Source organism: Tinamus guttatus, unplaced genomic scaffold (assembly GCF_059628265.1).
Source record: "Tinamus guttatus ecotype Peru unplaced genomic scaffold, ASM5962826v1 Tinamus_guttatus_pri_ptg000246l, whole genome shotgun sequence".
Classification (NCBI taxonomy): domain Eukaryota; kingdom Metazoa; phylum Chordata; class Aves; order Tinamiformes; family Tinamidae; genus Tinamus; species Tinamus guttatus.
In genome coordinates, this window is record NW_028288780.1 from 4,693,064 (window position 1) to 4,707,095 (window position 14,032).

At 37.9% G+C, this 14,032-nt stretch overlaps 2 protein-coding genes across 2 annotated transcripts in view; one reads left to right on the top strand and one right to left on the bottom strand.

The window, feature by feature from the left end:
• The window catches only part of MAT1A (methionine adenosyltransferase 1A), a 133,965-nt gene that overhangs the window by 47,515 nt on the left and 72,418 nt on the right, over positions 1–14,032 (top strand). The gene's annotated exons all lie outside the window — the stretch shown is intronic.
• Positions 1–14,032, bottom strand: part of TSPAN14 (tetraspanin 14) — a 32,285-nt gene that overhangs the window by 12,254 nt on the left and 5,999 nt on the right. Inside the window, exon 2 of the mRNA XM_088526376.1 lies at positions 6,263–6,360. Coding sequence (XP_088382502.1) covers positions 6,263–6,343 — 81 coding nt within the window. The 5' untranslated portion in view covers positions 6,344–6,360. The remainder of the gene's footprint in view (positions 1–6,262; positions 6,361–14,032) is intronic.

The following is a 14,032-nucleotide window of genomic DNA, read 5'->3' on the forward strand; positions in this document are numbered from 1 at the left end:
ATGAATCAAGAGATCATTGTTCTACTCTTTTACCCTCCTCTTTACAGACTTCTCTTAAAACTACTGACTTTCAACATAAGCATCAGCTCCTACAGGACAGTCCTTTCTTTAGTATTTAGGTAAGTTTACTTTTTTGCAGGATGCATCTGTAAACAGAAGTCACCCCTCCTGACCAAGGATATATTCCAGATGCACACTTGTTAAAAATGAAGTTAGCCTAGAGTACCTTCCACAACTTCTGCAAGAAGAGTCACACAAATAGCCCTTTTACTTCTTGCACAAATTGCAATACAAGGCTATGCTGGCTGGCTCAGAGTTTCAGGGACCATTACTAGAGGTGTTTCAGGTAACCATTCTCTATTATTTGCTTCCTATTAGATTTCCCTACTATACTGAAACATTTTGCCTATCTGAGAGTCAGGCAGTTAGTTCTTTGTAACAACTGATTACTAGCGATTGCCGAGAGAAAAGAATTATGCTCAACACTATTGCTCCACTGGCCTGTGAAAGCCAATATTCCTTCTCCCAGCCATTACTTTAAATGACATTCTAGCCTGACATGACAAGCTAGACGTATAGTGAGCTTCCCTAATCACATGAAGGACCAAGGCTGTTTCCCCTTCCCACTGTCAAACCAAGATTTTATCTCTACTGACAAGTAAAGTTCAAGTGCAAAAGCCTACCTGAAAAAGAGGTCCTTTTCTCTAATAAATGGACCACCTCTCATGAGCTAAAGGGCATTATAGGTTACTCCCTATAGGCACAGACAGAACAGAAAATGGGATCCTCTTGCACTTGCACAAGACAGTAGATGCGTGGATTTGAAGTGGTGCAGGATTTCCTGTTGCTACATCATGCTCAAGAAATAAAACTGTTTCAGGTCTGCTCTCTTGTTGGGAGCCAAGAGGGGGCAGTCACTCAATTTGTTTTATAAAAATTACACCAGTAGTGGTGCATACCCCTCTGGACATGAAGTATCATACCATGGGCTTAAACACTCAGATGTAAAATCAAAGCTGTTGCTTACACATGGGGAAAAAGCTGCAAGTGGTCAAAGCATTGCTAAATAAGTTAAATTTCCAGATGCTGCTTAATAAGCAACAGCACAGTGACTCCTGAAGACTGATGCAGCTAAACACATTTAAATTTTGAACTAAATCATAGTGACTTTAAAAACAGTATAAAAATCAAAACATATCAGATCATCCCTAAGTCTAACCATAGTGACTTCTCAGAGAAGCAAACAAGTAATCAATAAATTAATTTCTTGTACACCACTTGTTACGTAGTGCATGAGATTGACGCTTTTCTGCCCTTCCTCCTTCCAAATACACCAGGAATGCTGGAAGTCAGGGCAAGACTCAGCTGCTACAATTTGCAGTAAACAAGATAATTCACACAATTGTTACAGGATAAAACTTTTCCTTTCCTTAGACAGATAGATCTTGAGAAATAACTTCTAGTGAAATTAAAAACTGGGAAAACAGATATTGTCTTCCACATTCTGTATGCTAACATTGTTTCCAAATAAGCAGATTGTCCCCTTTGGACAATCTTTCATTTTTACCCCAGCTAAATTGGAATTGGTTATGGAGTAGCTTTGCACTAGCATGCTTTATCCTTGCCTACAGAGCAGGAGGCTTCAGGAATCCAATTAGGCAATGCTAACTCAGGCTCTTCAAAAACACTGACTTGAGCATTTGAGAAGATTTCTGTAGACTTTCCACTTTTGTAGTCTGAATAAAAACAATTGCAATATCAGCAAAGAGCAAGGGATAAATATCAAGAGCTAAACAATTCTTTGCAAAGCCAAAAACATGTATGGAGACACTCAGGAGTGAGTGAAAAAAATAAAAGCAGAATAAAAGAACCTTATTTCTTAAAGCTAATGAACAGCAATTCATTACTGCTTCTCCAGTTCCAAGATTAGATGCGAAACTGTCCTGACAAATTGCTCCTTTTCATGACTTCTTCCAAATCACAACTAAGCATTAAAAAGTTACAAGTAGCAGCAGAAGGAAGGGATAAGCACACAAGGGGGACACACCACATCTCTTTATACTCAAAAAGTCACATTTAAAACCAGTAACATGAACATTGCTTCCTTTTTTAAAAAGTGTTCAGGTACAGTTGCTCAGGATACTTCATTTTGCAGCATCATTTTTGAGGACCTATGAAAACTATCTGCAAATAAAAATGAGTTAATCAGCAGAAAAATGAACTTAACTTGCAGAATCAACATAAGTAAGAAATAAACTTATTCCAATTGACTTAAATGTTTCAAAATTCTCATTGGCAGCAGCCAAACCACATGTATTAAGTCAAGAGAGCCAGCCACAACTTTTTATATTTGAAAAAAATATATATCTGTGAAATTTTAGGTATGATTACCAAGACTGCTAATTTGCAAGGCAACAAAATGAGCACACAAGCTCATTTTTAAGCCTTAGTCATTTAAGCCATTGCCTGACAGGTTGGATGGAAACATACATGACACCACTGTACCCATTCAAACGGGAAACTAAACCCAGTAACCAGCATTTGGGCATTTCCTGCTTTCGAACTGAAAAACCCACAATATTAACATAATGCATTGGGCTTTAACCTCTGCTCAGGAGAAGCAGAAGCCAAAACCTGGAACTATAGGTGTATAGACACACTATAAAAGGGCACTTAATGTTTAAACATTATCTGTTCCTAACCACACTTCAAAATCCTTTGACTAAACTATTAGAATCACTCTGAGAAAATTGAATCCAATTGGTTTCTCACACCTAAGTTGCAGCTGAATAACACTCTTGCAATAAGACCATTGCACACAAACTACTTGTGTGCCAGACTGCTGTTTAGAAGCTATAGGAATGCATTCGCACTGACAGTTCAGTTTTGGCAGGTGCAAAATTTATGCATAAGAACACTTTCTCTACTCCCTGGACAATCCTTTGCAACATCTTAACTCCACCCATGCTGGCATATCAATGACCTACCCCTTCTTTCCTATCCTTTCTTCTTTGTTTTCTGACTGTAAGAGGAAAAGTCAGCAATATGACAGTAAATACTTTCCTCTTTTCCTGGCACAGCCTCTCTAGAAGTTCCTGAACGACTACATAAATTGCAAAAGTCTAGAAAGTCTGACACTACTGTTTCTTCTTACTTCTTGAAAACTAGCCCAAAATTCTATTTCAGAGTTTAAGAAATATTTACCCCTTTATCACTATGTTCAAAGCAAAAAGGTTTGCTAAGAGTCTTCTAAAGCAGAAGTGAAAACTTTTGCTTCTTCCAAACCCTGAAGAGCCATACACAAAATGCACAGACAGAATTAGAAATCGAGTTGACAACAGCCAAAAGCTATTTTACCATGTCCTCTCAATTCATCTGAGACACACTGAACTTGCATCTTACTTGCAGGCTTTGTCAGGGAGCGCATGCCATCCTTCAGTTGGATTTCAAGAACAATTCTTGGACTACCTCAAAAACACAACTGGAGACAGAAGAGTGAGCACAAAAGACAAGAGGAGACTGAGACACTTCCACTCATCACACAGAGCTTTCAAAGTGGGGACTTGAAGGTTTAGAGCACTACAGGGCTGTGACAAGCCACACCACAACACAGCACTACACCCTGGGTCAGTCACAAGAGCCCCCGAGATCCATGATAGTTACAGAATGCATCTTTCAAATGCAAAATGACTCGGCATAGAAAGGTGCCAGAATCAACCTTATCTGTTATTACTACTCTTAATTATTGTGCCAAATAAAGCCATTTTGAAAGCAAACAAAAACACTTTAAAATTCAACTTTAAAACTCAGTCTAGTTTTACTTGACTTTTGAGCACTCACTCTGGGGCTAGCTTTAACAGTTGCAGCGTGGCCTCATCAGGGCTCAGATCAGTGGACTTCAAAAGATTCAATCTTATTAGCATGTTTTAAAAGCAAGAGGAAAACAGGAATTCTGCATTAAAGCCGTGCCTGGAAAGACAAACCATTCCTTGACCTCCATTCCTTTCTTGTAAGGAGACAAGCACAAAGACCTGAGAAATATCTTCACAAACCAATCTTAAGTACACAAGCGCAACTGATAAACCAGCTGAACTGAATAGTGCATTGTCACACTGCCCATACGACAGAAACTTTGGAGAAAAGTGAAGATTTACAGATGATTTATAAAGGTTCGTTTGGCTCCAGGCTTTCTATTATTAAAATACGATATATTTCTATTATTAAAATACAATTACAGTTTTTTTTTTTTTTTTTTAAAAAAAAAAGAGTTTTGAGTTTGGCATTTTATTCGTTCTACATTTGCATTTACAGGAACCACATTTGAAGCATTAAGCAAACCGTAAAGAAAAGCAATCATTCACTTAATTTTACATATTCTGTAAACTAGTCAATAAAAGATACAATGTGTTTTAACTTCAAAGTTTACAGAGCCACTGATCTTATCTCCAGAGCAACCGCAAGAGAAGTCAGAAGTCTGACATGTGACATCTTTAGTAAGCACAGTGGAAAAACAAAATCTTTATTCAGAAGCAGATCATCCAGCCAGTGGATAAACTGTGCCATGAGTTGAGACTGACAAGCTCCAGTCATACTTCTAATATGTGTCTAAACAAGCAAAAAGCTGCATGGCTGAAGATAGAATACAGTGTCTGAGAATACTGAGAATACAGTGAACAAAATTTTGGAAGAAAACAATCATTTTCTGTAGGGAATGAAAAAAAAAGAAAGAAGAAAACAAAGATGAAATGCATTTCTGTAAAAAAGATAGGGGCAAGCTGTTGATAGTCTTCCTAGTAAAGACATTAGGAAACAAGTTTTTTTTTTTTTTTTTTTTTAAATAAAGACTGTTTACTCAACAGGAACAGTAATGCTGTTTCATAATAAGCTCACTAGAAAGGAAATACAGTTCTAGAACAATCCTACACTACTCATGAAAAAGTCTATCCATTTTTCTACATACCTGAATAGAGTATCTGCTTAAGAGCATCTGTTTAAATGAGTTATTTCTCTGAAAACCAGAACATTAAAGAAAGCACAACATACGCTGCTACTCATCACACCACATTTCACTACAGATACAGGGAAACTACACTATTAGTAGACGGAAACTAAGTACAGAACTAGTAGCTTAGGAGAACATTATTTATGACACATGAGGCTATTAAGAAAACCTTCAGTTACTAGGGGAAAAAATTGCCATTAACATTCAAAGACTTGATTTATGGCAAATACTGTGGCCAGTTAATCTTTGTGTAGAATCTTTATTTCAGTAAAGCACACAGCTTTGCTGCTGCTCTGATTTATTGCTGCCACGCACTGGGCAATTCACTACATGGGCACTTCATGATTGCCTATGTCCTTCCATGATTTTAGGCATGAACTTAAGGCTTGACTACAAATTCTGAGGAAAAGGAGTTCTACTAACCAATAGCCTCATCTTAATTCTTCTCACTAACATGCCACTTTCTAATGCAATGCTGTGGTCACCTTTAAATACTCTTCTTTTGTATGGCAATTAGGTGCTTCAGTGACCTTCACTGTCTGTTAAACACACCTAAAAATCACACATCTGATTTCCACATTCACAATAGCAAAAGAACTCTACAGGCAAGCTAGTTACTACCTTAGGATTTCAGCTGTATCAGGCAATATCGTTGCTGCAAGCATGATCTTTAAGATCTTAACTGCACTGTAGAGCCAGCTGTTGACACACCTCTGGCAACTTCCCCCATCTCTTCAGCATAATACATTTACAACTGCATCACTCCAACAGAAAGATCAAAAGGTCTGAGACTTCCTTTAAAATGCAAACAATGTATCAGCTAGAAGCAGGAAAGGAAGCTTTAACCTTCCTGTGACCAAAACACGCTAATATTTAATGGTTTGTATTACTTAAGAGATAGACCTGGTCAGCAACAACCATTTTCTTTTGACGAATCCTCAAAGCATCCCTTCCCCATCTCCATAAAGACAATAAGGCAAACAGTTTTCTCTGCTTTGTTCCTTTATCTTCACTCAAAAGTCACATTGAGTAAGAGGAAGAGAAAGATTGAGGAATTAGTATCCGTATCATTTTCAGTAATAGTAACTTTCTTAAATGGAAAGTAACTTCGATTCCAAAATACATACCCCAAATATACCATATACCCCTTTCTCTTGTAAAAAAAAGTTATCCACTCATTTAAAGGAACTTGCAGGAAGCTAATGAAACTGAGGTATGCCCAATGACCAAAGCATTTTGATCTCTACATTTGGTACTCACCCAGAACACAATGTTGTAGCTGAAGAGCAGATATTTGTACCAACAGCTGACCTCTGCATTAGAGTATCGGTAATAGTGCATCTTCTATAGCACAATGTCTGCACAAGACAGAAAGTAAGAAAAAAGTCAGTGAAATATTTTTTTACTTTTCTACAACTAAAGAGTTTGGGTTTTGTTTTATTGTTTTTTTTTCCTCCCCCTGTCTAGATCTCTATTGGAAAAGGACTATACTAACCAGCACTCCAATCAGTTCAGATGTTCAAAGTCAGCCCAGAAACCTTAGCTGCCTTTAACCTCCAAGTATTTGTTGCTTAGTAGTCCAATCTATTATCACTCTTTTGCAGTGACAGACACCCCTGAAAAAGAAACTTGCTACACACTTAAGACCAGCATCAGCAAACTGACATTCATCAGCTTTCCCATTCCCTCAAAATCATTTTATTTACAGACAGCAACTTGGATACCTGCAAAAGGCTAAGCACACATTCCAAAGACTTCCCATTCAACAAGATATTGAAAGTGGTTACCTGGAAAGCCTTATTGTCTATAGGTTGTTAAATGCAACAGGCAATTGTACTTCCTATATCTTTCATATTTTAATGTTTCTTTACTAAATCCATGTGTAGTTTTATTCTTGTTAAGAACAAAAGCCACACCACTATAAAAGGGCTGAGGGGTGGGATTTGCTTCACAAAGTTGTTTTCTTGCTTCCACACTATGTACTGTGTTTTTCTCCTGTAAGATGTTAGTGGAAAGCTTAGAATGGAAAAATAAGTAGGGATTTTTCAAACACCTAAGAAACTGACTTTATGGACTGTGTTGACTTGGACATTTGCAAACATGCTAAAAAAAAACAAACCAACAAAAAAAGATACAAAATAAAAAAAAAACCAACCAAATAAACAATTCTAACCAGCAGAGCCTGAAGAATGGTTAACAAGAAAACTCCATATAGAGTTACGAAAACAGAAAAATTCAGATGACAGTTTACCAAGAGTAGTTGGGTATAATCACAATCTGTCCCCTTCATTCAGTACTATCAGCCTTGTAGTATTGGAAGGGCTTGCTTTTGAAGTCTTGACATTTCAAGCCCCCACCGCATTTAGAACTTTTTCCCTGAAGCTAAACACATACACAAGGACACAGTACAGACAACTTCAGGCCAAGGGATTACAGAGAGAGATCCCAAATAGGCTCTGATATTCCCTCCTGAGGTCTCTCGGCTCTAGGCTTAGCGTCCACTCAGAAGCAGACTAAGAGCCCTTCTTTGCATCCAGATAGCCCTTTTGCCACCTTCAGACTCAGTCAGGAAGTTTCTTTGATGCCCAAGCAAATGGGGTCAGTTTTCAGAAGTGCTGAGACTGCACAGGAAATTGAAAGAAATGTTCAAGACCTTTAGCTATGAGAAACAATTGGGAAATCATATGCCTCAAAGTACAGAACTAAGGCTAAAAAAAAACAAAAACAAACAAACAAAAAAAAACCCCAAAACAACAACAAAAAAAAACACTTACTGACAGGATATTTTTTTCCTTTTTTTTTCCCCGTCAATTTAAGATGATCTATAGGTTCACGATAAAGCAAATTATCAGTTCTGATTTAAAATTAATAGAAACTATACTTGTCAGACTGATTCATGCAAGCTAGAGCATATAGGATGATCTATAATTCGGCAGCATGCCTCAGTACGAAGGAGTGCAATAAAATAGAAATGTGCAGAACAGTTATACCTTCATATACCTTCCAGGGATTAACAGAAAGACATGCACAACCAACGTTTTTCTCCATTATCAGCTTCTACCACTGAACCTCAACTCCTACCCCTCCATAAACAAAGACCTATTCACACTAGCAAGCCAGCATCCACATTTTGTCAACTGTACAGTGTGCTAAAAAACCCTCCCTTTTTCCAGTTACTGCCACAACCATAACTTCCATGAATTCCTTAGATTAACAGGCACATCCTTTGCAGCCCTCAAAAGCCTGCTGAGTATCAGTTTTGCTGCTGTCAGTAAAAGTTACAAGTGTAAATACAGAAACAGGAGGGGCTGTCTACCATGTTTTGATACCATTATGTACAAAACTACTCAAAGCAGACTTTTAAGTTCAAGCACTGGAGCAGAAAAGGCTGCTTAAAAGCAACAAGAAATAGACAAAACACCACAGGATAGAGTAAAACTGAGTCTAAATCAGAATTAAAGCACTGTTTCCTCAACAGTCACAGTAAAAAAAGAGTAGAACGCACAGAATTAACTATTCCGCTGGGCTTGGAGAAACAACAAAGCAATAAAAAGATTACAGGATATACTGCACATTTGTTCAGCAACAGGACTTGTCAAACTTCAGTCTGGAGAGTGTGAAGATTCACCACAACACAGAACCACCCTATTCAATTTTAAACAAATATTGAAAACAAGCTTTTATGCCTTCCTCCCATAAAGTTCTAATGCTCATAGTTCATTTATGGCAAAAGACAGACAGCCTCTGTTAAAACAAACAGAATTCTACTTCACAGCCATACAGGCAGTGACTAGAAAGCATTTTTATGTGTAATCCAGTCATACAGGTCAGCTGAGTCTTGCAACGTACATTGCTAAAATGTAGACAGTTTGCTTTCCTCACATGAGCTTTAGTTTTTAGTCACTGACCTTTTCAACCCATTCAGCTTTGCTTCAAAATAGTATTTAGGAATCTTACTATGAGACACAGTGAAGGAATGCTTGTTCAAAGACTTTTATAGTGTCCTAAACCCATAATGGAGAATACTAGAAAAAGAACAAATGGTAGATTATTCCAACTTCATTCTATGCTATAAATGAATTAAAAATAAAGTCTTAAGCTCCAAACAGCAACTTATTTGCATAAAAAGATAGGTTGACTTGTCCAAGAGAGTAAGCCCGCTGGATCTGGGAGAAGCAGGCGAAAGAAGGAACACTAGGAACAAAAGCAGAACCTCACTTATCTAAAGAGTCTAAGCCTCCATTTGCATCAGTAGAAGTCTGAATTACAGCAATACAGTGGATGCCAGCGCAAGCACATTCTTTAGACGCAGGCATGCTGAGGCTTTCACGGCTCTTCAATCTTCGACCCTCCTCCACAAAAATTAGAATTCTGGCAAGAGACATGAGCAGCAGTTTTAAAATGCACATACTACAAACAAGAATTGTTGCTTTCTCTGCTGCTACCACTAGCAAAGAGGAAGGAGCAGAAGGCATTTAGCTAACCAAGTGCTTCACATCATTAAATACTGTAACAATAAGGTTCTACCGAACAGAATAAGCCTTAAAAAATAATTTGAAGCAGAAAAGCAAGTATTTCAGGATCTATATTAAAAACAGCCTCAAGTCTGTGTGTTAAATTGCCCTTCTCAGCATTGGAACAACTGAAGGCAAGCCTCAATCTCAGCAAAGTTACTCACAGAAACATCAGGATCAGAAATATCCTTATTGTTCCTCAGATCACTAATCATTTTCACCAGTGGCTTATAAAACATTTCTCCTCACTTCCCCATACAATCAGCAAGATGCTAATCATTACTAATGAGAAGACTGTAACAGAATGAAAAAGCAAAGCAAGAGCATATGCCCTGAAATGGCAGGGAGTCCAGCATTAGCAATGGTTCTTTGCTGCAGGAAGCTGTCCTCCAGCAGGAAGGGCCTGCCCAGACAGATATTGCCCTCTGAAATGCCAATGTTAAAAGTAGATTTGACCTTTGACTGCCTTATTCTCCTCCAGAGGCCTTTGTTTGTCTTGCTGAACCATGAAATGCCACGTGCAACAGTATAATTACTACTAATATGGAAGTGACATTCTGACATACTAAATGCAAAGGCAGACAGTGCTTCCTAAGGTAGGAGGCACTCAACCCTCCGTTACTAGTCTAGGAGCACGATACATCTGTACTTCATTTAATTCACATCATAGGCTGCATAGGGTTAGTCAAGCCTGCAAAGCACTTTGAAGATTTGAGTATGCATAGGCAGCATTGAGTAGTAACTTTCCCTACTGTATTTCTGACTAAGCAAGTCACACTGAATCTGTTGATGGTTATCACTCATTCAAGACAGCAGGAATTTCTGAAAGTTAAATAGAACCCTGTAGTTTGACAGAGTATAGAATTTTGTCTTGGCATTTACAGCTGCAGTGAAAAGACAGCCATTCAGCAAAAGAATACTGACATTTGAAAAGCATTTCTATACATACTGATTCTATTCTTGCCTCAAAAATGCTACAGCAGTGATATTCATAGCATATAGACCAACTCTTGTAACGCATCTACTGTTCAATTTAAGATATGCAGACAAATACTCAAAGACAAGATACAGGAAAACAGGAACTCCTGGAATGTGAATGTACGTCTGTAGATCTAAACAATCCTTTGACTGAGGTCATCAAAAGTAGAGAACCTCATGTGGCATGAGCTTTACAAAGCAGACTTAAATGACACTGAAATTTCACATCTTCAGCCAATATTGTCACCACAGGAAGCTGTGCTTCAACTCCCTGCCTCCCCTCTTGCCCTCTCCTTGCAAAATCCCCAATCATTAATCACTCTACTCTTGTAGAGATGCAGACAACCTCATAAATCAGGTAGTAAAAGTCAAATCAAGCCTGTGACTCTACAACGCATTAAGAAAATAATTAACCTGAATCAGTCTTCCTAATTCACCTCACCATAGGCAGACTAATGCTAGCAGTGAATACAGTGAGGAAATGATCAAACAGAGAAAAAGGAGAGGATGTGGAGTTTTGATCAATCAATTCATTTCTGTAGAGATGGAAGCAAGCTTGCATCATCTTCACTTCTACAATTTAGTCTCCAAGCAACTCTGAGGCCTCACACAAAACACAAGTTTTAAGAAATAAGAGCATAGTGTATTTATACCAACTACAATCCAGAAGTACACAAAAACAGATGCTTATTCCTGGATAAAAAAGAGGTTTAGCCTGAAACACTCAATGCAAGATGCATTGCTAGCAGGATATCCTTATCTTACTAAAAAAGCAATGGCAGGTAACATATCTCTGAAGTCAGAAAACAGGACCAAAGGCAGATTTCTTAAAAGGATGTCTTTGGAAGCTCTTACTTTTACTGCACATTGAGGACTCCAGTCTCTTCAATTACTTGAGAAAGTATTTTCAGCACAAGTTGGAACAATGCAAATTGCAGCAAACAAACCCTCAGAACAGATCCTCTATTCACCACATTACAGACTGCAATTTAGGAAAACCCTCAATTCAGACTAACATTCTTAATATACACATCTTCAATTCAGAAAACTCAGACACAAGCACCAAAAAGTACCATCTCAAACTCTTTTAAGCTGACCGCATGACCAAAAGTCAGCAGGACTTTTGCATAAAAGCTCTACACTATGCACTGCAATTCAAGGAGCCAAGCTCTTGTTCATTTCTTAAACTAATGGAAATAGACTAAAGCAAGACTTGAAAAAGGAAAGTAAAATTAGGGAGCACCACCACAACGAACTTCAAAGGAACACAACACTGCCACCTTTTCCAGTTCTTCACAGGGAAGTTTACAAGATATAAGGCCAGCCTCAGTTTTGCATAGGAGTAAAGGCTATTTACTAATATTTAGCTTTAAAAGCTACTAGCTATGCTAAAAGAACAGAAAAGTAGAAAATTAAATTTATCCAAGCTCACCCTAATTATAATATCGATGTAGTATGCAAGTATTAACCCTCTAAATCTAATCTGCAAGTAGTATTAGTCACTGACACTGAAGAAAGGTACAAACTCAATTATCCATTGAATTTTACTAGGTTTATGCTACTTCCACTCTGCTGACTTCAGGTTCATTAACACAGTAAGCAAGCACTTACCTGGAATATTTTGCTCCAGGGTACATAAAGAAAACACTCCTTTTGAAGCCCTTTATTTTTTTCCTTACTACTATACTTCGTTATGTAAATCAACTAAAAATGCAGAGATCTCTGACCAAGTTTACAGGGTATTCTGCTTGTCAAAGTAGATGACTGCAAATAAAGTACATTTTGACTTAAGCAAGACACAGCAAAGGAGGCAAAAAGAAAGGCCACACACAAGCCAAGTTCGAGAGTCAGTCATTTCCCAAACATGTGCAGGAGAACCAGAGAGAAACAATAGTAAACAGACTTTATTTCTAAGGTTCAGACTCCGTAATGTAATTCGAGAATTGTAGACGGCAGGAAAAGTACAAGATGAAGGGATTTTTACAAACTTTAAAGTAGAAAGCACTATGAGGTTTCCCATGCTCATACAAGTTAAAACTCAGTTGGATTACACCAAGATAACCAAAATGGACACTATAGATATCACTAAAATTCAGTGAATGCTTATTAACATCTTTGGGAAAGTTAAAAGGGAAAGATTTTTTTCTTAAAACTTAAAACTAGCAACAATTTCACCTCCTGAATAGGAGCTTGCCTATATACTGGAAACCTGGCATACAAACCATAAGGCATGTTCTTTACTTTTCAGATATTGTGAAACATGCGGAAGTGTACCCAGGCATTCTGACCAGAGATTTACTCACACCGGAGAGCAACTCCTGTTGAAACAAGCCCTGGAGGAACCTCAGCTAATCGAAGTTCTTCAGCTATTTTCTACTGCCCCTCATAAAAGTAAGCATATTTCCACCTCCTGTAAGGCCAAAGCCAGCAGATCAAAACTCAACGGCTCAATTTAAAGCAAACATGTAATTCTCTCTCCAGCTTCTATAGATGATCTTGGAACTCTTATGAAGTATACATTTTATTTTAGGTGCCAGAAGTTTCAGATTTAGGAATAATTTTATCATTTAGTGACCCTACAGTTGTAGGGCATACTCTGCACACATTGCCCACTCCTTCCTTTACATCCAGGCAAAAATGTTTAAAAGGCAAAACTGGTCCTCTACTCTTTTGTCATAAAAAATAACAACTTATCTAAGACAGGAAGCCACCAACTTTCTTTGCTGACATATCTACTCTTTCTTCAGAGAAAATCATCTCAAACCCTTTTAGGCATACGGTGGCTTTCCTTCATTTTCAGACATGTCACTTGTTCTAGTCTCATGTTACATTTCAACCAAAAAGGATACCCCTATCCAAGAGATACTCCTACCCCTTGTTTTCTTCCTAAAACAAACAAAAAACATGATTATGATCATAGATATGACTATTATACCATCTGTTCCTTCTTAGCTATGCCCCTTACTTCAAGTATAACAGGCTGTCCATCTGCATCACATTTCTTAGTAGATTAGAATATTTTGTATTGAGGATATTTTTCACAATTTAAACCAGACCAAACTAAATTAAGAAGAAAATTCCAACATTGTCAGCTGTTCCCTTACAATAAGCATGCTCAGAAATGATTATGCATCTGCTCAATACCAGTTATGCTCACCACTTGTTTAGCTTAAACAATGCTGCACCCACATCCCAGGGACATGATGTGGAGCTGAATCCAAAAATTGTTCTGTTTTTCTTCACAGGACACATACTTGCAAATACAGAAATACTCTTATTCCAAGCCTTACTCCTTCCAAGCACCACAGGATACAGTTTCTTCAGAGCAAAAACAGCAGTAGGCTTAGGAGTCATTTATTCAAAGCCTGCATTCTCTCAACCCACTCTGCATAATGTGGGCTGCATTTAAAACACTGGGAGAGCCTTGTTTTACTTGTCATTCGCAAGAATATCAAGCCCATGGGCCACAACAGAAATTGCTCTCTGTAGGCTCACAAACAGCTCAGGATCTGTATGACAATTATTCACCCTATCAAAC